General features: G+C 50.1%; 1 protein-coding gene across 12 annotated transcripts in view; it reads right to left on the reverse strand.

Annotated features, from left to right (window-relative positions):
- Nucleotides 1–2,298, reverse strand: part of CARMIL1 (capping protein regulator and myosin 1 linker 1) — a 314,075-nt gene extending 311,777 nt beyond the window's left edge. For all 12 annotated transcript variants that reach the window (XM_058732802.1, XM_058732804.1, XM_058732800.1 and 9 more), the window contains exon 1: nucleotides 1,898–2,298. In XM_058732802.1, the coding sequence (XP_058588785.1) occupies nucleotides 1,898–1,937 (40 nt within the window). In that variant the 5' untranslated portion in view covers nucleotides 1,938–2,298. The remainder of the gene's footprint in view (nucleotides 1–1,897) is intronic.
- Between the last annotated feature and the right edge of the window lie 13,793 nt (nucleotides 2,299–16,091).

Here is a 16,091-nt window from a genome sequence, read left to right on the forward strand (position 1 = left end):
GAAGTCTCAGCACTTGCAATGAGAGGAAAGCAGTGCTTCTTCCTAGGAATTTCCCCCATCCCAGACGAATCGGGCCGTATACAGGCCCAGAAAAATCATACTGGGCATGTCACAAAAGTATGTGTCACTTGGTTGAAAGACATGTGAGCTGGGCAAGACTCAATAAGCACACATTCCATTTCTAGATAAGGATTAAATCAACTTTTAAAACATACCAAAGGATTTATTTTGAGAACCATCAACATAAACCAGGTATCTTATTTCCATCCCTTCCCTTCCCTCCTCTCTCTCTCTCTCTCTCTCTCTCTCTCTCTCTCTCTCTCTCTCGTCTAAGTAACTACCTAACCTTTTCATTACCAGGCTCAAGGACAACTAACTCACAAATCCATCAACGTCTTTAGCTGCCCTGGTCCCCTGGCCAAGGAGGCCAGCCCTCCCCCAAACTTTCTCAGGACCTCTGCAGGCATCTTCAGAGACTGTGGGCATTGGTTTTCTCCTCCCAGAGGGGTGCTGGGAAGATCTCAGCCTCCCAGAACCGGATGGGCCACTCGCTCCAGCAAAGGCAGCTGATGCTTTATCTCAGGAGCCGACTCCACAGGGTTGGGGAGACAGGAGAGGCCAGAGTGGGGGAAGGGCCCGGTAACTTCAGGTCCTAAGTTTGGGTAAAAAATTACGTTTGCGTTTTGAGGTTTGTTTGGTTTTTTTTTTCTAATTCAACAAAAGCAGAAGCATCCATACAAACCTAGCAACAGCTCCTTCACATCAAGTTTCACCTGCTGAGTTAAGTGAGCAATGGAAAAGCACAGAAACTCCTCCGAAGCATTACGGCTAAAAGGAGTCACAGAGGGGCGAGTTTCTCAAGTGCACATGAACAGGCACATGACAACTTCCTCCTGCTGTCAGCACCCGTTAAACAGCATCCTTCCCTGCAGTGCGCCAAGGATCCTACAGTCAGGAGCACAGGCCACAGGGGCTCAAAACGCGCAGACACACATACCTGGTTAAAACACAACACGCTACACACACACACACACACGCACTCACGCTTAAACGGTGGGTTTTCAAAAACACTCTGTCTCACCTCAGTTTAGTTTTGCCATTTTAACCCTCCACATAATTAAGTTAAACCCCAAGAGGTGGAACCCAGCCCAAAGCCCCCCCACCCCCTCGCCGATCAAAAAAAAAAAAAAAGAAAAAAAAAAAAACACTCAAGGGACCCAAACAATAGGTCACCTGGCACAGGGCACTACACACAGGTTCCCAGGGCTCCGGGATGGGCAGAATCGGTAGGTTAACTATTATGTAAATAAGCTGGAGTCTTTAACCCTCAGTTTCCCGGCCCGCGTTTGCGTCAGTCCTGTAACCCCTTCGCTGCCGCTGGGCTGGGCGAAGCCACGCCTCGCCGGGCTCGGGGCGCACCCCAGAGCAGCGCCCCCTCCCCGCGTGTGCGTGTGGCGGGGGGTGGGGGGGTGCTCCAGTGGGGGGTGCCCGGCAGGTGCGGGAGGTGACCCCGCCGTGCGCTCGCCCCCCGCCCCCCGTGCTGGCCGTTCCCGGACTTCCCCGAGTTTGGGGCAGTGGGCTGGTGGCCGTCAGGGGTGCTCCTCGCTTCCAGGACTCCCCAGCCCGCGCGGCCCGCCCCCGCCGCGCTTCCGCCGACCTCGACCCCCACCCCCACCGGCCGCGGCTGGGGAGGCGCCCCGGGGCTCCGGGGGGCCCCCGCCGCTGCCCACGGCCGCCCTCCCCGGACTCGGCTTCCCGGGCGGCGAGACGCGAGCAAAGTTGCCGGCGCCCCGCCCAGCACGGCGGCGACCTGAGGGGGCGCCGCGACTTCGCGGGACCCGCGGGCCGGCGGCGGAGGTGAGGGGCGCGCGGCGGCCGGCGGCCGCGCCGCTCTTACCTGTCAGCTCCCCGGGGACCTCGGCGCTCTCGTCGGTCATGGTGGCCCTCCGGGCGCGGGGGCAGAGCCGGTCCCACGCCGATCCGCGGCCCCCCGCCCTCCCCGAGCCCCTCAATGTTTAGAGGCGGATGCAGCCTGCACCCGGGGGAGGCGAGAGAGCGAGGGCGGAGATACAATTTTGCCGCGCCCCCCGCCCCTCCAGAAAGAGAGAGAGCCAGAGACAGAGTTGCAAATCCGAGGTGGGTCCGCCGCCGCCGCTACATGACGCCCCCCCGCAGCTGCCGGCGGCGGAACGGAGACCCGCGGGCTTCGGGGCGGGCGCGCCGCTCCGGCTGCGGCTGCGGCTCCCGGCGCCGCTCCTGCCGCTCGGCCCCGCGCCGCACCTACGGCCCTAGGTGAAGGCGGAAGGCGTGCGGAGGGGGTGGGCGGAGCGGCGCCGCGGCGGGGCCGGGGTTTCCTCGGCTCCCGCCGGGCTGGGCGGGGGCGGCTCCGGCCCTCCCCCTGCTCCCCCTCCTCCTGCTGCTCCTCCCCCGGCGCCTCTCCCTCCTCCCCCGGCGCCTCTCCCTCCTCCTGCGGCCGCACCTCCTCCGTCCCCCTCCTGCTCCTGCTCCTCCCCCTCCTCCTGCTCCTCCTCCCTTGCTCCTCCTGCTCCTGCGCCGCCTCCTCCTACCGCTCCTGCTCTTCGCCCTCCTCCTGCTCCTCCTGCTCCTGCTCCTCCCGCCTCTCCTCCACCGCCTCCGCCGGCGCTCCGCCTCACCTCGCGAGAGCCGGCCTCCGCACGCGTCCCGGGCCGGCCTCCTGCGCGGAGCGCCCGGGGGAGGAGGCCGCTGCGCGGGGCTGCGGGGCTGCGGGGCTGCGGGGCTGCGGGGCTGCGGGGCTGCGGGGCTGCGGGGCTGCGGGAGGGCGCCCCTCCCTGCGGCCTCCCTCCCCGACCGCCCCGGCCCTGCGTCTGGAGAGGGGGCGACGGAGCGGGGGGAGCGCGGGCCCGGGAGCCATCTGCTGGCTGCGCGGAAGGCGAGCCGGGGGTGCCTGGGCCCCCGGGTCCCCTGTCCCCACCTCCCGGCGGGCTCCGGAGAACGCGAGACTGCGGGTGCGCGCAGATTCCGCAGAGCCGTCTGCGCGGACAGCTTGCTCTCTGGGCCCCCTTTGCGCACTTTCCCTTCCCAGCCCTCCCTGAGCCCCGCTGCCGGTTCTTCGGCGTGATTAATTTTCTATTTCTGGTGAGCAGGAGCTAGACGAAACCTGGAAGCGCTAACCATATGGGGAGAAGACACGTGTGTGTGTGTGTGTGTGTGTGTGTGTGTGTGTGTGTGTGTGTGTGTGTGTGAGAGAGAGAGAGAGAGAGAGAGAGCGCGCGCTCGGCGGGCGCCCCGTAGCGCCGTCAGCAATCTCTGCACCCTGGAATCCAGGGGGGCGCTTTGGAAAAAGCCTTTCACCTGCTGCGGAACCTCCTTTCACCCCGGGCAGAGTCGCCAAAGCCCGAGTGAGGCTGCGTTGAGCTGTGATCCTACCTGACCCCTCCGACCTCTCGGGACTCCACCCCCAGGGAGACCACTTTGGGGCCAGGAACGTTCTTGAGCCCCTCCGTTGCCGCTTTCTTTCCTGGCAGCTGGGAATGCCTCTGTCGAATCAGGCTCTGTTTTTAAAGGACAGAGAGAGGAGAGGGAGGAAGGGGAACCCCCTAGCCTTAAATCCTGCTGTGGACCTTGGGTCCGCGAGAGTAATCTTCGGCCTCTCAGCCTGGCATCACCGTGAAGGCATTTCCCAGGGCGGTCTTCGCCACGTTTCTTAGCCTCTGTCCTCCCCAAGCTGACTCTGTCCAAGGCTACTTGCTTTCCCCTTCCCCTTAAGGTTATCTGATTTGTACCTACGTTCTCAATTCCAGCCCAATGTGTACCTTCCTTGTGACGATTTTCAGGGTTTTTCAGAGCACTGTGATCCCTCCATTCAAAACCACTAGAACATATTACCTGAAACCCTTTTGTAAGCCCAGCCATACGGTGCCTTCGTTCATGGCTTGTGTATTTGTCCAGACTTGTGCTTTCACTCTTGGATTGTTCCCTGAGCTTGGGTTTGTCTGTCCAACTAGACTGTGGGCAGTTTGAGGGCAGGACTTCATCTCAGACCTTTAGACCTCCTTAACACGTTTGTGCAAAATAAGTGTTTTGGGCAAAATTGGTTTTAAAGCTTGTGGCCTCACGCTCGTTGATGTTTGTCTCAAAACTTGGAACTTGCTTTAAGTTAGACATTGCCTTTATGCAGTATCTTTTTTATGTAATAAAAGTAAATTAACATCTCAAAACTATCTTCCATTCAACTGTGTGTGCTCAAGAGGATTTTTCTGGCAGGCACCAATGGAGCTTCAGAAATAGCCCTGAAGGTTCCAAACCAGGTGGTAACTTGTGAAAATAAAGACAAAAGATTCTCCTCCCCCGCCGGGGCCTGGGGTGGTGGAAAGAATAAAAGAAAGGCTGTATCACAGTCCTGCAATTCCGTGTTCCTCAGCATCTTGTAAAGAAAGCTGGGATTTCAGGAAAAGAATCAGGTTTTGGTTTTTGTTTTTGTTTTTGTTTTTTCACTGCAGAAGGGTGTCGATTGGCTCCCACGTCTTTAAAGGCATGAATTCAAATGAATCTCTTCTCTCGCTACTCAGAAATGACTGGCTGATTTTGGAGATCATTTACTTCTTGGGTATCAAGCTCAAATATGTGTCAGAATAGCAAGCGGAGAACTCCAAGGAGCCTGGTTTATAATGCTGCGTAAGCCGGCGAGCAGCAAATGTCCCCTGCCAGCTTAGAGAATGCATGTCTGATTCTGGAGCGGGTGCCTGTTGACCAAACTCTACCTGCCCCTCCGATGCTGCAAACTCAGCAAAACTGTCCTTTGACTTCTGTTATTTTAAGTCCATCCCCGCCTATACAGTCTCGATTAAGAGAAGGTTGCTGGAGCGGTGATGGGGAGGGGGACAGGCTAAATGGGTGACGGGCATTAAGGAGGGCACTTGCTGGGAGGTGCCTGGGTGGCTCAGTCAGTTGAGCCAAGTCTGCCTCTTGGTTTTGGCTCAGGTCATGATCTCGCGGTTCATGAGATCGAGCCCCGAGTCAGGCTCTGTGCTGACAGTGTGGAGCCTGCTTGGGATTCTGTCTCTCTCCCTCTCTGCCCCCCAACTGCTCATGCTATCTCTCTCTCTCAAAATAAATAAATGAACTTTTAAAAAGTACCTGTAAATGATAGGCTCGAAGAAACAATCCAAGGGGGTGTTGGCAGGACGGGGTGGAGAACTAAATAGGGCTACAGATGAAACAAGTGTGCATTTGTACTGATTTTTGTTGCATCTGGGTAACGGGTACAGGGGAGCTCATTGTTCTCACTTTTATATATGCTTGAAATTTTAATGATGATCCCAGCAAATCCTTCACAGGTAAGACTGAGCAAGCAAGAAGGAAAAAGCAACTCAGCCATTAATTCAGAAAATACCTCTTTAGCGTGCCATAGTCAGAGCTCACAGGTACACAGTGGTTTTCCATGTTCAGAACACCTGATCGCTTCCGTGGACCTACTATTGCCTGGATTCAAAGAAGCACTTTTGCTCATTTTAATGTTCGTGAAATCCGAATGCATTTTATAATTGGCATAGACAGTGAGCATCGTGCTTCTCACACACACACACCCCCACCCACCCAACACAAGCACAAAATCTGCTCTGGAATCCATGGTGCGTCTAACAACTGACGACCTCCAACAGGTTTAGAAACTGTAATGACTGTGTCTTTATCGCAACGAGGAAATAAGTTCAGGTTTGTGGGGTGACTTGCTCGAGGTCACAGAGCTTGTAAGAGTCAAAGGTCGAACCTAGAATTTGAGATTTGCAGGCCAGGGTTGGTTTCACTCCACCACTTGACCAGGCTCTTGGTCTGTGTGCCGTTGGCAGTTCACAGATAGTCAGGGCTTGTCCCCACCCGCCCACAAGGTGCCCGCTTTCCAGGAGGAAGGTTACGGTGACCTTTGATTGCCCTGCAAGGAGTCTGGTGCCAGCCACATAGCAGGTCTGAATTCATTGACTCTAATAGAATTGAACAATTTTAGAAAATACTAAAAATAAATGCAAAACGTGTTAAGTGCCAGATGATGGGTCCAGTAAAGTGCCATAGAAATTCATAGAGGTGAGGGTGGGGGAGGAGAGCCCTACAGGGAGGAGAGGAGCCTCGGCAAATTCAACAAATGTGAGTTGAGCACTTTCTGTTTGTCAGAGGATATAATGGTGAATTATGTGGGTGCTTCGTGGAACCCTCACGAAGCAGTCTGTATTCCCCTGGCCACTTGGATCAGTGGATCGATCCAGGTCAGTAAGGGAAGCGACTTCACTGTGTGATATCAAGGGCAGGGATCGGTAGGAACATCTCAGAAAATGGCTAGCGGAGAGCCAGGGAAGTAGCAACCAGCAGACAGAACTAGCCGGAGACCAGAAAGCAAGAAGACGTGATAAAATAATATTTCAAGCAAGGGGCGAGGGGGAACAGTGTCCTGTGCTGTGAACAGTCCAGTGTGATAAGGGATAACGCGTATTACCTGCATTTAGCAGTAAGGGAAGAATTGTTTTCTTTGGAGAGATCGATTTCAGTAAACTAATGAGGGAAGAAGATCAATGACGGCGGGCTGAAGAATGAGTAAGAATCGGTAAAGAAGGGGTAGTAAGCAGGATGCAGGGAACTCCAGAACTGGGGTAGCCAGAAGGCTAGAGAGGGGACTTTCTGTGGAATACAAGAGAATTTGACTCTTGTGTTTATAGACTGCTGCTTCTTCCCAGCGCCTTGGAAGAGAAGCAAACCAAACAAACAAACATGGGTCCTTAATGTAAACTGTGGACTTTGGTTAATCATACGGTATCGATATTGGCTCGTCTGTTGTAGCAAATGTACCAAACTAATGTGAGATGTTAACAGTAGGGGAAATTACGTGGGTGGAGAGTGAGGGGGTGTGAGAGAATAGAAAATGTGTAAGTTGGTCTCTCCCCCCAGTTCCTGGCACTAAACTCCTAGAACTCCAGCGATCTCCTAGAGTGATAAGTGATAAGAAGCCAGGAGAATCTATTGTTCTGCTATTTGGTCTTTGACCTGTCCGTCAGGCAGAGCTCCTAAAACCCTCATAAATTCCTAAGTGATAAGAACGCCAGGAGCATCTATTGTTCTAATGAGGCGACTCTGGGCAGGTTCCTGGTGGCTCCTTGATGGGGCCGGTCACCTGAAAGACAGCCATGCTTAGAAGCCTGGACTTTCCAGCCTCACCCCAACCCCATCCTCCAGAGAAGGAAGAGGGGCTGGAAAGGGAGTTAATCATTGATCATACTTACGTGAGGAAGCCTCCATAAAATCCCAGTAGTATGGAGTTTGGAACATACCCACACCAGGAGGGGGACGCGCCCCAACTCCACAGAGACAGAAGGTCCTGTTCCCTGGAGCCTCCCAGACCCCACCCCGTGTATCTCTTCACCTGTATGTGCACCTGTGTCCTTTATCACACCCTTTAATAAACTAGTGAATGTAAGTGTTTCTGTGAGAGCTCTGTGAGATGCTCTGGCAAATTCATTGAACACGAGAAGGGGATCATGGGAATCTCTGATTTGTAGCCAAATTAGACAGCAGTCATAGGTAACGTGGGAACCTACTAGTGATTGGCATCCGAAGTGGGACGGGAATCGTCTTAAGGGACTGAGCCCTTAACTTGTGGGATCCAAACGATCTCCGGGTAGACAGGTCAGAATTGAATTACGTTGTAGGACACCCAGGAATTGCTTGCTGTAGGGAGAATCCTATGCATTCAGTGACCGCTGGTGTCAGAAATGAAATGTCCCTGTAAAAATAAGAAAGACCCAGTAGAGAAGAACCGGGTTTTTCCCTTGCACAAAAAGAGGAAAGCCATTTTTTTTTTCCTTCACAGGGAGTATATGGGAACTCTGTACTTTCTAGTCAGTTTTTCTGCAAATCTAAAACCGCTCTTAAAAATAGTCTCTGAATTTACGTAAAAATGCATAAAACCCCAAGGACAAAGAAATAAGAGTTGGTAGCAAATAAGAACATTCAACATTTTGCAAAGTGGGGAAGCCAATGGGGGAATGGTAACTGACTTAACAGACCAAAGAAAGATAAATTCTAAACCAGCAGAGAGAAAGCAAATAAAAAGCAAGGTAATATCTATAGCAGACCCCGAGAAAAATCTCAGGAACCAGAAACAAATTATGTGTGCATGCAGAAACTGCAGAATGAGAAAGCAAGAAAAACCAGGAGGGTTGATACTCAACACTCAGAATCCCTCCTCCAAACTCACACAGCAGGTCAACTACCACCCCCACCAACCCCTCCAGCTGCCCAAGACTGGAGGCTCACTCTTTGGAGAGTGAAACAAAAGGATTGTCTTGGGGTGTCTGGGTGGCTCAGTTGGTTGAGCGTCCAACTCTTGGTTTCGGCTCAGGTCATGATTTCATGGTCGGTGGGTTCGAGCCCCATGTTTCGCTTCACCCTGATGGTGTAGAGCATGCTTGGGATTCTCCCTCTCCCTCTCCCTCTCTCTCCCTCTCAAAATAAATAAATAAACTTAAAAAAAAAAAAAAAAAGAACTGAGTCTTGGGACAGTGGAGGGTAAAAGTGAGAAGTCATACCATACTGAAAAGAGGGAAACTTAGAGAAAATCTACTTCCTAAGTCTAGCAGCAGCAAGGCTTATAATTTCAGACAGAAGATTGGAGAATTCGTCGCCTACGTTATTGACGATCTTTAAAAGAAACCGCCACGCATTACTGATACATGGGGATTTACCAATGAAAAAGTCGGGTTCCCATCCATCACCCTAAATTGAGCACCATCAGCCCTGCTCGTCCATGCAGAGCTTCAGATCAGTTTTGTCACGCTTCATTGTTGACTATGGACACCCAAGGAACACTGATATGTGGGGAAAGCCTCTACCATAAAGGCAAGAGACCCCAACAAACGAAGGGTGCATGGACAAGAGAAAACTTAAGGATCTATAGTGAAGGAAGTTTTGCATCTGGTCGGCGTGGAAAAACAAGGATTGGTCCTTCCTTCTCATCAAAAACTAGAACATTGTACAAAATATAAGAAACGACTATTTTTCAGATATCGGGCATCAGATAGGACAGGCGTGAAATCCTAGAAAGAAAGGAAACAAAGAAAGAGACCTCTATGATTGCCCATTATCTGCCTGGGAATAACTGGATGGCAGGTGCAAAGAGGGGGATCCTGTGCAGAGTCTGGGAAAGATGAAGTTTAGAGAGCCAGAGGCAGCGGATGTTGGAAGGTAGAAGTCTAAGGAGGGGGAGGTTGGATTGAAGAAGGCTCCAGAAATCCACAGAGGGGATCCCTCAAGACTTGGCTGAGCCCTAGGTCAGACTCACATCCGGTGAAGCTCTACAAGGCCAGGTGATAGACAATGGGGGTGTTCAAACCCAGCTTCCCCTAGGCCTCACACAACACAAAGTGGTATTTGAGCTCTCAGACCAGCTAAAATGGGGGAGCTGAGTGTTCTCATCCCAGACATTCAGTGAAGACTTTAAGAGGCTATTAGGAAAAAGAAAAAAAAAAAAAAAAAAGGAAGCCCAGAGTAAGTAGAAGGAAGGAAATCACACAGATTGGAGCAGAAATCATTGAAATCGAAAATGGACAAATAATTTTTAAAAGCTGATAAAACCTAATCACCATAGATATGGTAGTTAAAACCATATTAGATACCACCACATCCACTAGAATGGCTAAAATAAAAAGGCTTAGGGGCGGCTGAGGGCTCAGTCTGTTAAGCATCCAACTTCAGCTCGGGCCATGATCTCGCGGTTTGTGAGTTCGAGCCCCGTGTCAGGCTCTGTGCTGACAGCTCGGAGCTTGGAGCCTGCTTCAGATTCTGTCTCTCTCTCTCTCTCTCTGCCCCTCCCCTGCTTATACTCTGTCTCTCTCTCAAAATAAATAAATAAATAAACACTAAAAAAAAAAAGGCAGACAATACTGTTAGTGAAGATACAAAGTAACTAAACGCTGATAGGTTGTTGGTAGGAATGTAAAATTATACAATTACTTTGGAAAATACTTGGGCAGTTTCTTACAAAGCTAACAATATGCTGGATATACAACCCTGCAACTCCTCTACGTTCACCTAAGTTGAAATGAAGATATATGTCCACGCAAACACTTACCCAAGAATGTTTATAGCAGGGGCGCCTGGGTGTCTCGGTCAGTTAAGCGTCTGACTCTTGATCTCAGCTCAGGTGTTGACCTCAGGGTCATGAGTTCAAGCCCCTGGCGGGCTGTGCACTGGGCGTGAAGCCTACTTTAACAAAAAAGAATGTTCTTCTTAAAAAAAGAAAGCTGTTTGTAGCAGCTTTATTCATAACAGCCCCAAACTGAAATAAGACAAAAGGTATACAACAGAATAGACAAATGTAGCCTATTCACGCAGAGGAAGAGTGCTCAGAATAGGAAGCAGTGAGCTCATGTTATGTGCAGAAAGGGAAGAATGGATCTCAAAAACATTAGGCTGAGCAGCGTAATTACAACACGAACACATAAGAGTAGAGGCTGACCGACGCCGTTCATGTAAAACTCTGGGAAAGGCAAAACTGATCTACGGCGACAAAAAGCAGATCGGCTGCTACCTGGGGCCTGGGGCTGGCGGGTGTTTGGGAAGAAGCACAGAGAACAATTTGTACTGATGAGAGTGTTCAATACCTTGACTGTGGCTGAAGGAACAGAGTGTATGTACTTGTCAAACTTCATTGAACCGCACGCCTAAAACGGATGCACGTTACTGTGGGGAGTTTATGGCACGATAAGGTTGATTTTAAAAATCTATAATTATACCATCAGACAGATAAAAAAAAAAAACAAACACACAATCATTGCATCCGTGAAAACTAAAGAATCCCTGGGGATTCTATCTTAGAAATCAGAGAAGACAGAAGAACTCTCAGAGTTTTAAAATATATTATTAGGAATTTTCATTTCTAGAGACGCTTGAGAAGAATCCGATTCCAAGCACACTCAGGATGTTGACAGAATTTAATTCTTTCTAGGACCAAGGTCTCCATTTCTGGGGAAATAGCTGTCAGCCGTGCCTCATTCTCAGCTCCTAGAAGCTGTTCTCATTTCTTAGCACATGGCCCCCTCCATTTCAGGGCCAGCAAAAGTCTCTCTTGCATCAAATCCCTTTCATGTTTCAAGTCCTTTAAGAGTTCACCCAGTTAGGTCAGGCCCACCAAGTACAGTCTCCCTTTCTTAAAGTCAACTATGCTGTGTAACGTAACCCAATAGTGGTAGTGATGTGGCATCGGATTCACGGGTGGTTCCACACACCACAGGAGGGAGTAGACGAGGCAGGGGTCATTGGGGCTGATGTTAGAATTCTGCTACCCTAATAAAGCGGGCATAAAACTTAGAGAAAAATAATTAAGAGGGAATTTCAGCAAATTATTGTGTCGTGGTTGCTGACAAAAACACTTGTTTTTGTTTTATTTTGTTTTGCTTTGCTTTGCTTTACCGAACTTCAGGGTGTGTGTGTGTGTGTGTGTGTGTGTGTGTGTGTGTGTGTGTTTAGCATAATGATACATCACAAAATCAAGTAAGGATACCAAACTTTTTATTAATGAATGTAAGAAGTTTTCACACTCTTCTTCTTTTTGATTAATATCTATGCACTCAGGATTAACCTTTATTTTGCTTATCACATCTGGAACCTGATACTGGAAACCGTTTCAAGAAGGGGCCTCGACATGGGGTGCCTGGGTGGCTCAGTCGGTTAAGCGGCCGACTTCGGCTCAGGTCATGATCCCGCGGTCTGTGAGTTCGAGCCGCGCATAGGGCTCTGTGCAGACAGCTCAGATCCTGGAGGCTGTTTCAGATTCTGTGTCTCTGGTTCTCTCTGCCCCTCCCCTGCTCATACTCTGTCTCTGTCAAAAATAAATAAACATTAGGGGCGCCTGGGTGGCTCAGTCAGTTAAGGGTCCGACTTCAGCTCAGGTCACGATCTCGTGGTCTGTGAGTTCGAGCCCCTAGTCGGGCTCTGGGCTGATGGCTCAGAGCCTGGAGCCTGCTTCCGATTCTGTGTCTCCCTCTCTCTCTGTCCCTCCCCCGTTCATGCTCTGTCTCTCTCTGTCTCAAAAATAAATAAACGTTAAAAAAAACATTTAAAAAAAAATTTAAAAAAAAAAAAAGAAGGGGCCTTGACCCGGGAGTTAGGCATAAGTTAAGTCAAAAGAGAAGATAGCAGTTCATGAAATTTTTTCAAATTCTCTAATTTAAGACTCTATCGACCAAGATGTCCTTCAGGACATGAACGGATACATAAAGTGTGGTCCATCCGCCCAATGGAAGGTTATTCAGGGCTAAAAAGAAGTGAGCCCTCAAACCGTGAAAAGACGTGGAGGGACCTTAAATGCATATTGCTAAGTGAAAAGGGCCAATTTGAAAAGGTGACATTGACATACTGTATGATTTCAATTCTGTAACATTCTGGAAGAGGCAAAACTGTGGAGAGGGTAAAAGGATGGGTGGCTTCCAGGGACCGGAGGGGCGCGGGGAGTGGCCAGGTGGAGCACAGAGGATTTTTAGGCCAATAAAACCACTCTGTGGGGTAGTAGAACGGAAGGTACGTGTCACTGCACGTTTGTGCAAACCCTTAGAATGTGCAACACCAAGTGTGACCCCTGAGGTTCACTGGGGACTTTGAGTGCCAGTGAGGTGTCCGCGTGGGTTCATCAAACGTAGCCAAGGTCTCGCCCCGGGCGCAGGATGCTGATAACCGGAGAGGTCGTGCGCGTGTGAGGGCGCAGAGCGTGTAGGAAACCCCTGTACCTTCCACGCGATTTTGCCGTGAACCAAAAACTGCCGTGAAAAGTCAAGTCCTCCTCGGAAACGTCTGGTCATCTGAGACGTAAGAACAGCGACGACGCCTGCCATCCGATCCGCCGAGCCCTTGACATTCGTCAGGACGCTGCTCACCTTCGTCTTCTATTTCTCCCTCGTCCAGTCTCAGCACATGAATGTTTAGCAAAGTGAGAACAGGGCGGCTCAGCTGCTCGTCGGTTCAGTTCGGGGCTCTCCCCGGAGGGTAGGGCTCCTTGTGACACGCCGCTGTCTGTTACCAGAGAAAAGCGTGGATGTTCCGGAATGCCAACGGAAACCCGGTTGGCTTCTCCAACTGAACTCTTGAGACTGCGCTGAAATCATCTACGCCCCGAAGCACCTTAGTCATTCCTGAATAAATGAATGTATTCAATAAATACCTATATTTGCACATCTAGATTATCCTTAGAAATAGCTGTTTCCCGGAAGCTGGGCTGTGTGAGCCATGCCGGAATGCCTATAAAAGGATCCTCGACCTGCTCACCCCTCAACCCCACCTCCGTTCCCCAGTTTTGCCCCTCCATGTCTTTTCTAGAAGCAAGCTAAGCTGACCCTGAGGCTTTTCAATCTGAATTCTGGAGCATTATAACTGAGGCATCCTGGAGGTCTGCTTTCTGCCTCAAACAATAAGCTTGTTAAAAACTGTTCCCATCTACTGGCCCCGCGCCTCCCTTGGCTATCGAGCTAGGAACTCTATCGGCAAGCCAACGGCTCCTCTGCTGGGGAGGAAATCCACAGATAATTCACCCTGACTTTGAGCTAGTACAACCGGGAAGTCACCAGACAACCAAGATATTCTAACCATGGGAAAACCAGCAATTTGAAACCCCGCCCAATTTCCTGCTCTCTTTCCAATGATTACCATAAGCTTGTATTGCGTCCTATGTTACATTTCACTTATGTACATCTCCTTCTTTTCTTTCAATACTGTCACTGCTCTGGAAGAAATACTACTTTGGGCCATCCGATTTTATTCCTACTTTGTTCAGGGGACATATTGTCAGGTACCCTGAGAACAGTATCAACCCTACGGAAACCAACATTCCAGAGACCTTCCTTGACGTTGAGCACTTGAAGTGCCTTTCCTCCTTTAATCCTCCAGACAACTTAAGAAGCAGGTGTTTTATGATCTCCATGATTCGGGCAGGGGAACTTCGCTCCAGAGGGGCAAAACAGCCGTCCCGAGGTCACACAGTAACACCAGAGTAGTGTTGTTGTTGTTGTTGTTTTTAATATAATTTATTGTGAAGTTGGCCAACATACAGTGAATATACAGTGTGCTCTTGGCTATAGGAGTAGATAGATTCCTTCCTACTATAGATAGTAGGAGGAGTAGATTCCCACGATTCGTCGCTTACGTACGACACCCGGTGCTCATCCCAACAAGTGCCCTCCTCAATATCCATCACCCATTTTCCCCTCTCCCCTGCCCCCATCAACCCTCAGTTTGTTCTCCGTATTCAAGAGTCTGTTACGGTTTGCCTCCCTCTCTGTTTGAAACTGTTTTTTTTTTTTTTCCCCTTCCCTTCCCCCACGGTCTTCTGTTAAGTTTCTCAGATTCCACATAGGAGTGAAAACATGATATCTGTCTTTCTCCGACTGACTCATTTCACTTAGCATAATACCCTCCAGAGTAGTTCTGATTGTAGATTCACTTGGATTTTTTCCTGTATCCGTTATGCTGCTTACCAAGTGATTACTACTGCCACCTGCTGGTGGAAAGCGGAGGCAACCGGCTCTTAATCTGGTTACACCAAGCTTTGGAGCGATTTTAGGGCCGTGTGTCGAGCTGGCTGGCGTCTGGAGCGGAGCTTGACACAGAGTAGGCGCTCAGAAGTTGTGAAATGCGTGAATGGAAGATCCCAGGGGAATTTTTGGTGGTACGAGCTCCTAAGCAGTTCTCTAACTCTCGCAAAGAACCGACTCCAGAAATATTATGGAGGATACCTCTACACAAGGTGATATGTTTCTGGCACACATTTCACATTTTGTTGCTGTAGCCCAGTTGAGAAGCTGAGACTCACCCCGGTGTTTACATCCACCTCTGTCATTTGCACTGTATCGGTTTCAGAAAGAATCTTAGTTTCAGAGGTGCCTGGGTGGCTCTGTCGCTTAAGTGTCTGACTTGGGATTTTGGCTCAGGTCATGATCTCACGGTTTGTGGGATCGAGCCCCACGTCAGGCTCTGTGCTGACAGCGTGGAGCCTGCTCGGGATTCTCTCTCTCCCTCTCTCTCTATTCCTCCTCCACTCGCTTGCGTGTTCCCTCTCTTTTCCAAAAATAAACTTTAAAATTCTTTTTATGTTTATTTATTTTTGAGAGAAAGAGACAGAGTGTGAGCAGGGGAGGGGCAGAGAGAGAGGGAGACACAGAATCCGAAGCAGGTCCCAGGCTCTGAGCTGTCAGCACAGAGCCTGACATGGAGCTCGAACTCACGAGCCGGGAGATCATGATCCGGGCCGAAGTCAGACGCTTAACCGACTGAGCCACCCAGGCGCCCCCAAAATAAATAAACTTTAAAGAAAGAATCTCAGTTTTAGAACCCGAAGGACCTGAGAAATCCTGGCTAGTGTTTCCCAAGTCCTATTTCAAAAGAGGGCGATAAAACAGTGTCTCGTGGACAAATAAGTTTCAGAAAACAATGCAGTAAATAAAGTTCCACTGGTTTCTTCACGATGGAGCTTGTCAGAGCATCGAACACACGGCCGTGCATTAGGGGGTGTTGGAGGATGTGGCATTTGCCAAAGTTCTCTGACCCCACAATTCCTTTTCGGTGAGCCCCTATCAGCACCTCAAAGAGCGCTTGTGTTTCGTGGAACTCAGCTTGGAAAGCTCCAGTATCCCCAACTACAGCAGAGCATAACACACCCAATATCATTCAGCTGGCTATTGGCAGAGCTAAAATTCTCACTTCCAGTGTTCTTTTCACAATATCATGCCTGTTCTATTTAATTTCTCCATATGGAAAACAAACGCTCGTGCTACCTTGCGCAGAACCTTCCAGTTATAAAAGGGACGTGAGCCAACGTTGAATGAGGGCTAGTCTGCCCTCGTACCCCGCCCCCCACCCCCGCTCCCATCCCTGCTCTGAATGCCCTAAGCAGACAGCTGTTGTATTTCACAGCATGATTTAATAACTGGGCATTTTTGTTTAAACAACTGCCTCTGTTGGATTGACCGACGAGAGTCTGCCCTGAGAGACACATCTTGCTGATTTTCTTTTCTTTTTTTTTTTTTAAACAGACTCCAGCCGGGGCTTGAACTCAAGGCCCTGAGATTAAAAGCCATGTGTTC

Source organism: Neofelis nebulosa, chromosome 6 (assembly GCF_028018385.1).
Source record: "Neofelis nebulosa isolate mNeoNeb1 chromosome 6, mNeoNeb1.pri, whole genome shotgun sequence".
In the NCBI taxonomy this organism is placed as follows: domain Eukaryota; kingdom Metazoa; phylum Chordata; class Mammalia; order Carnivora; family Felidae; genus Neofelis; species Neofelis nebulosa.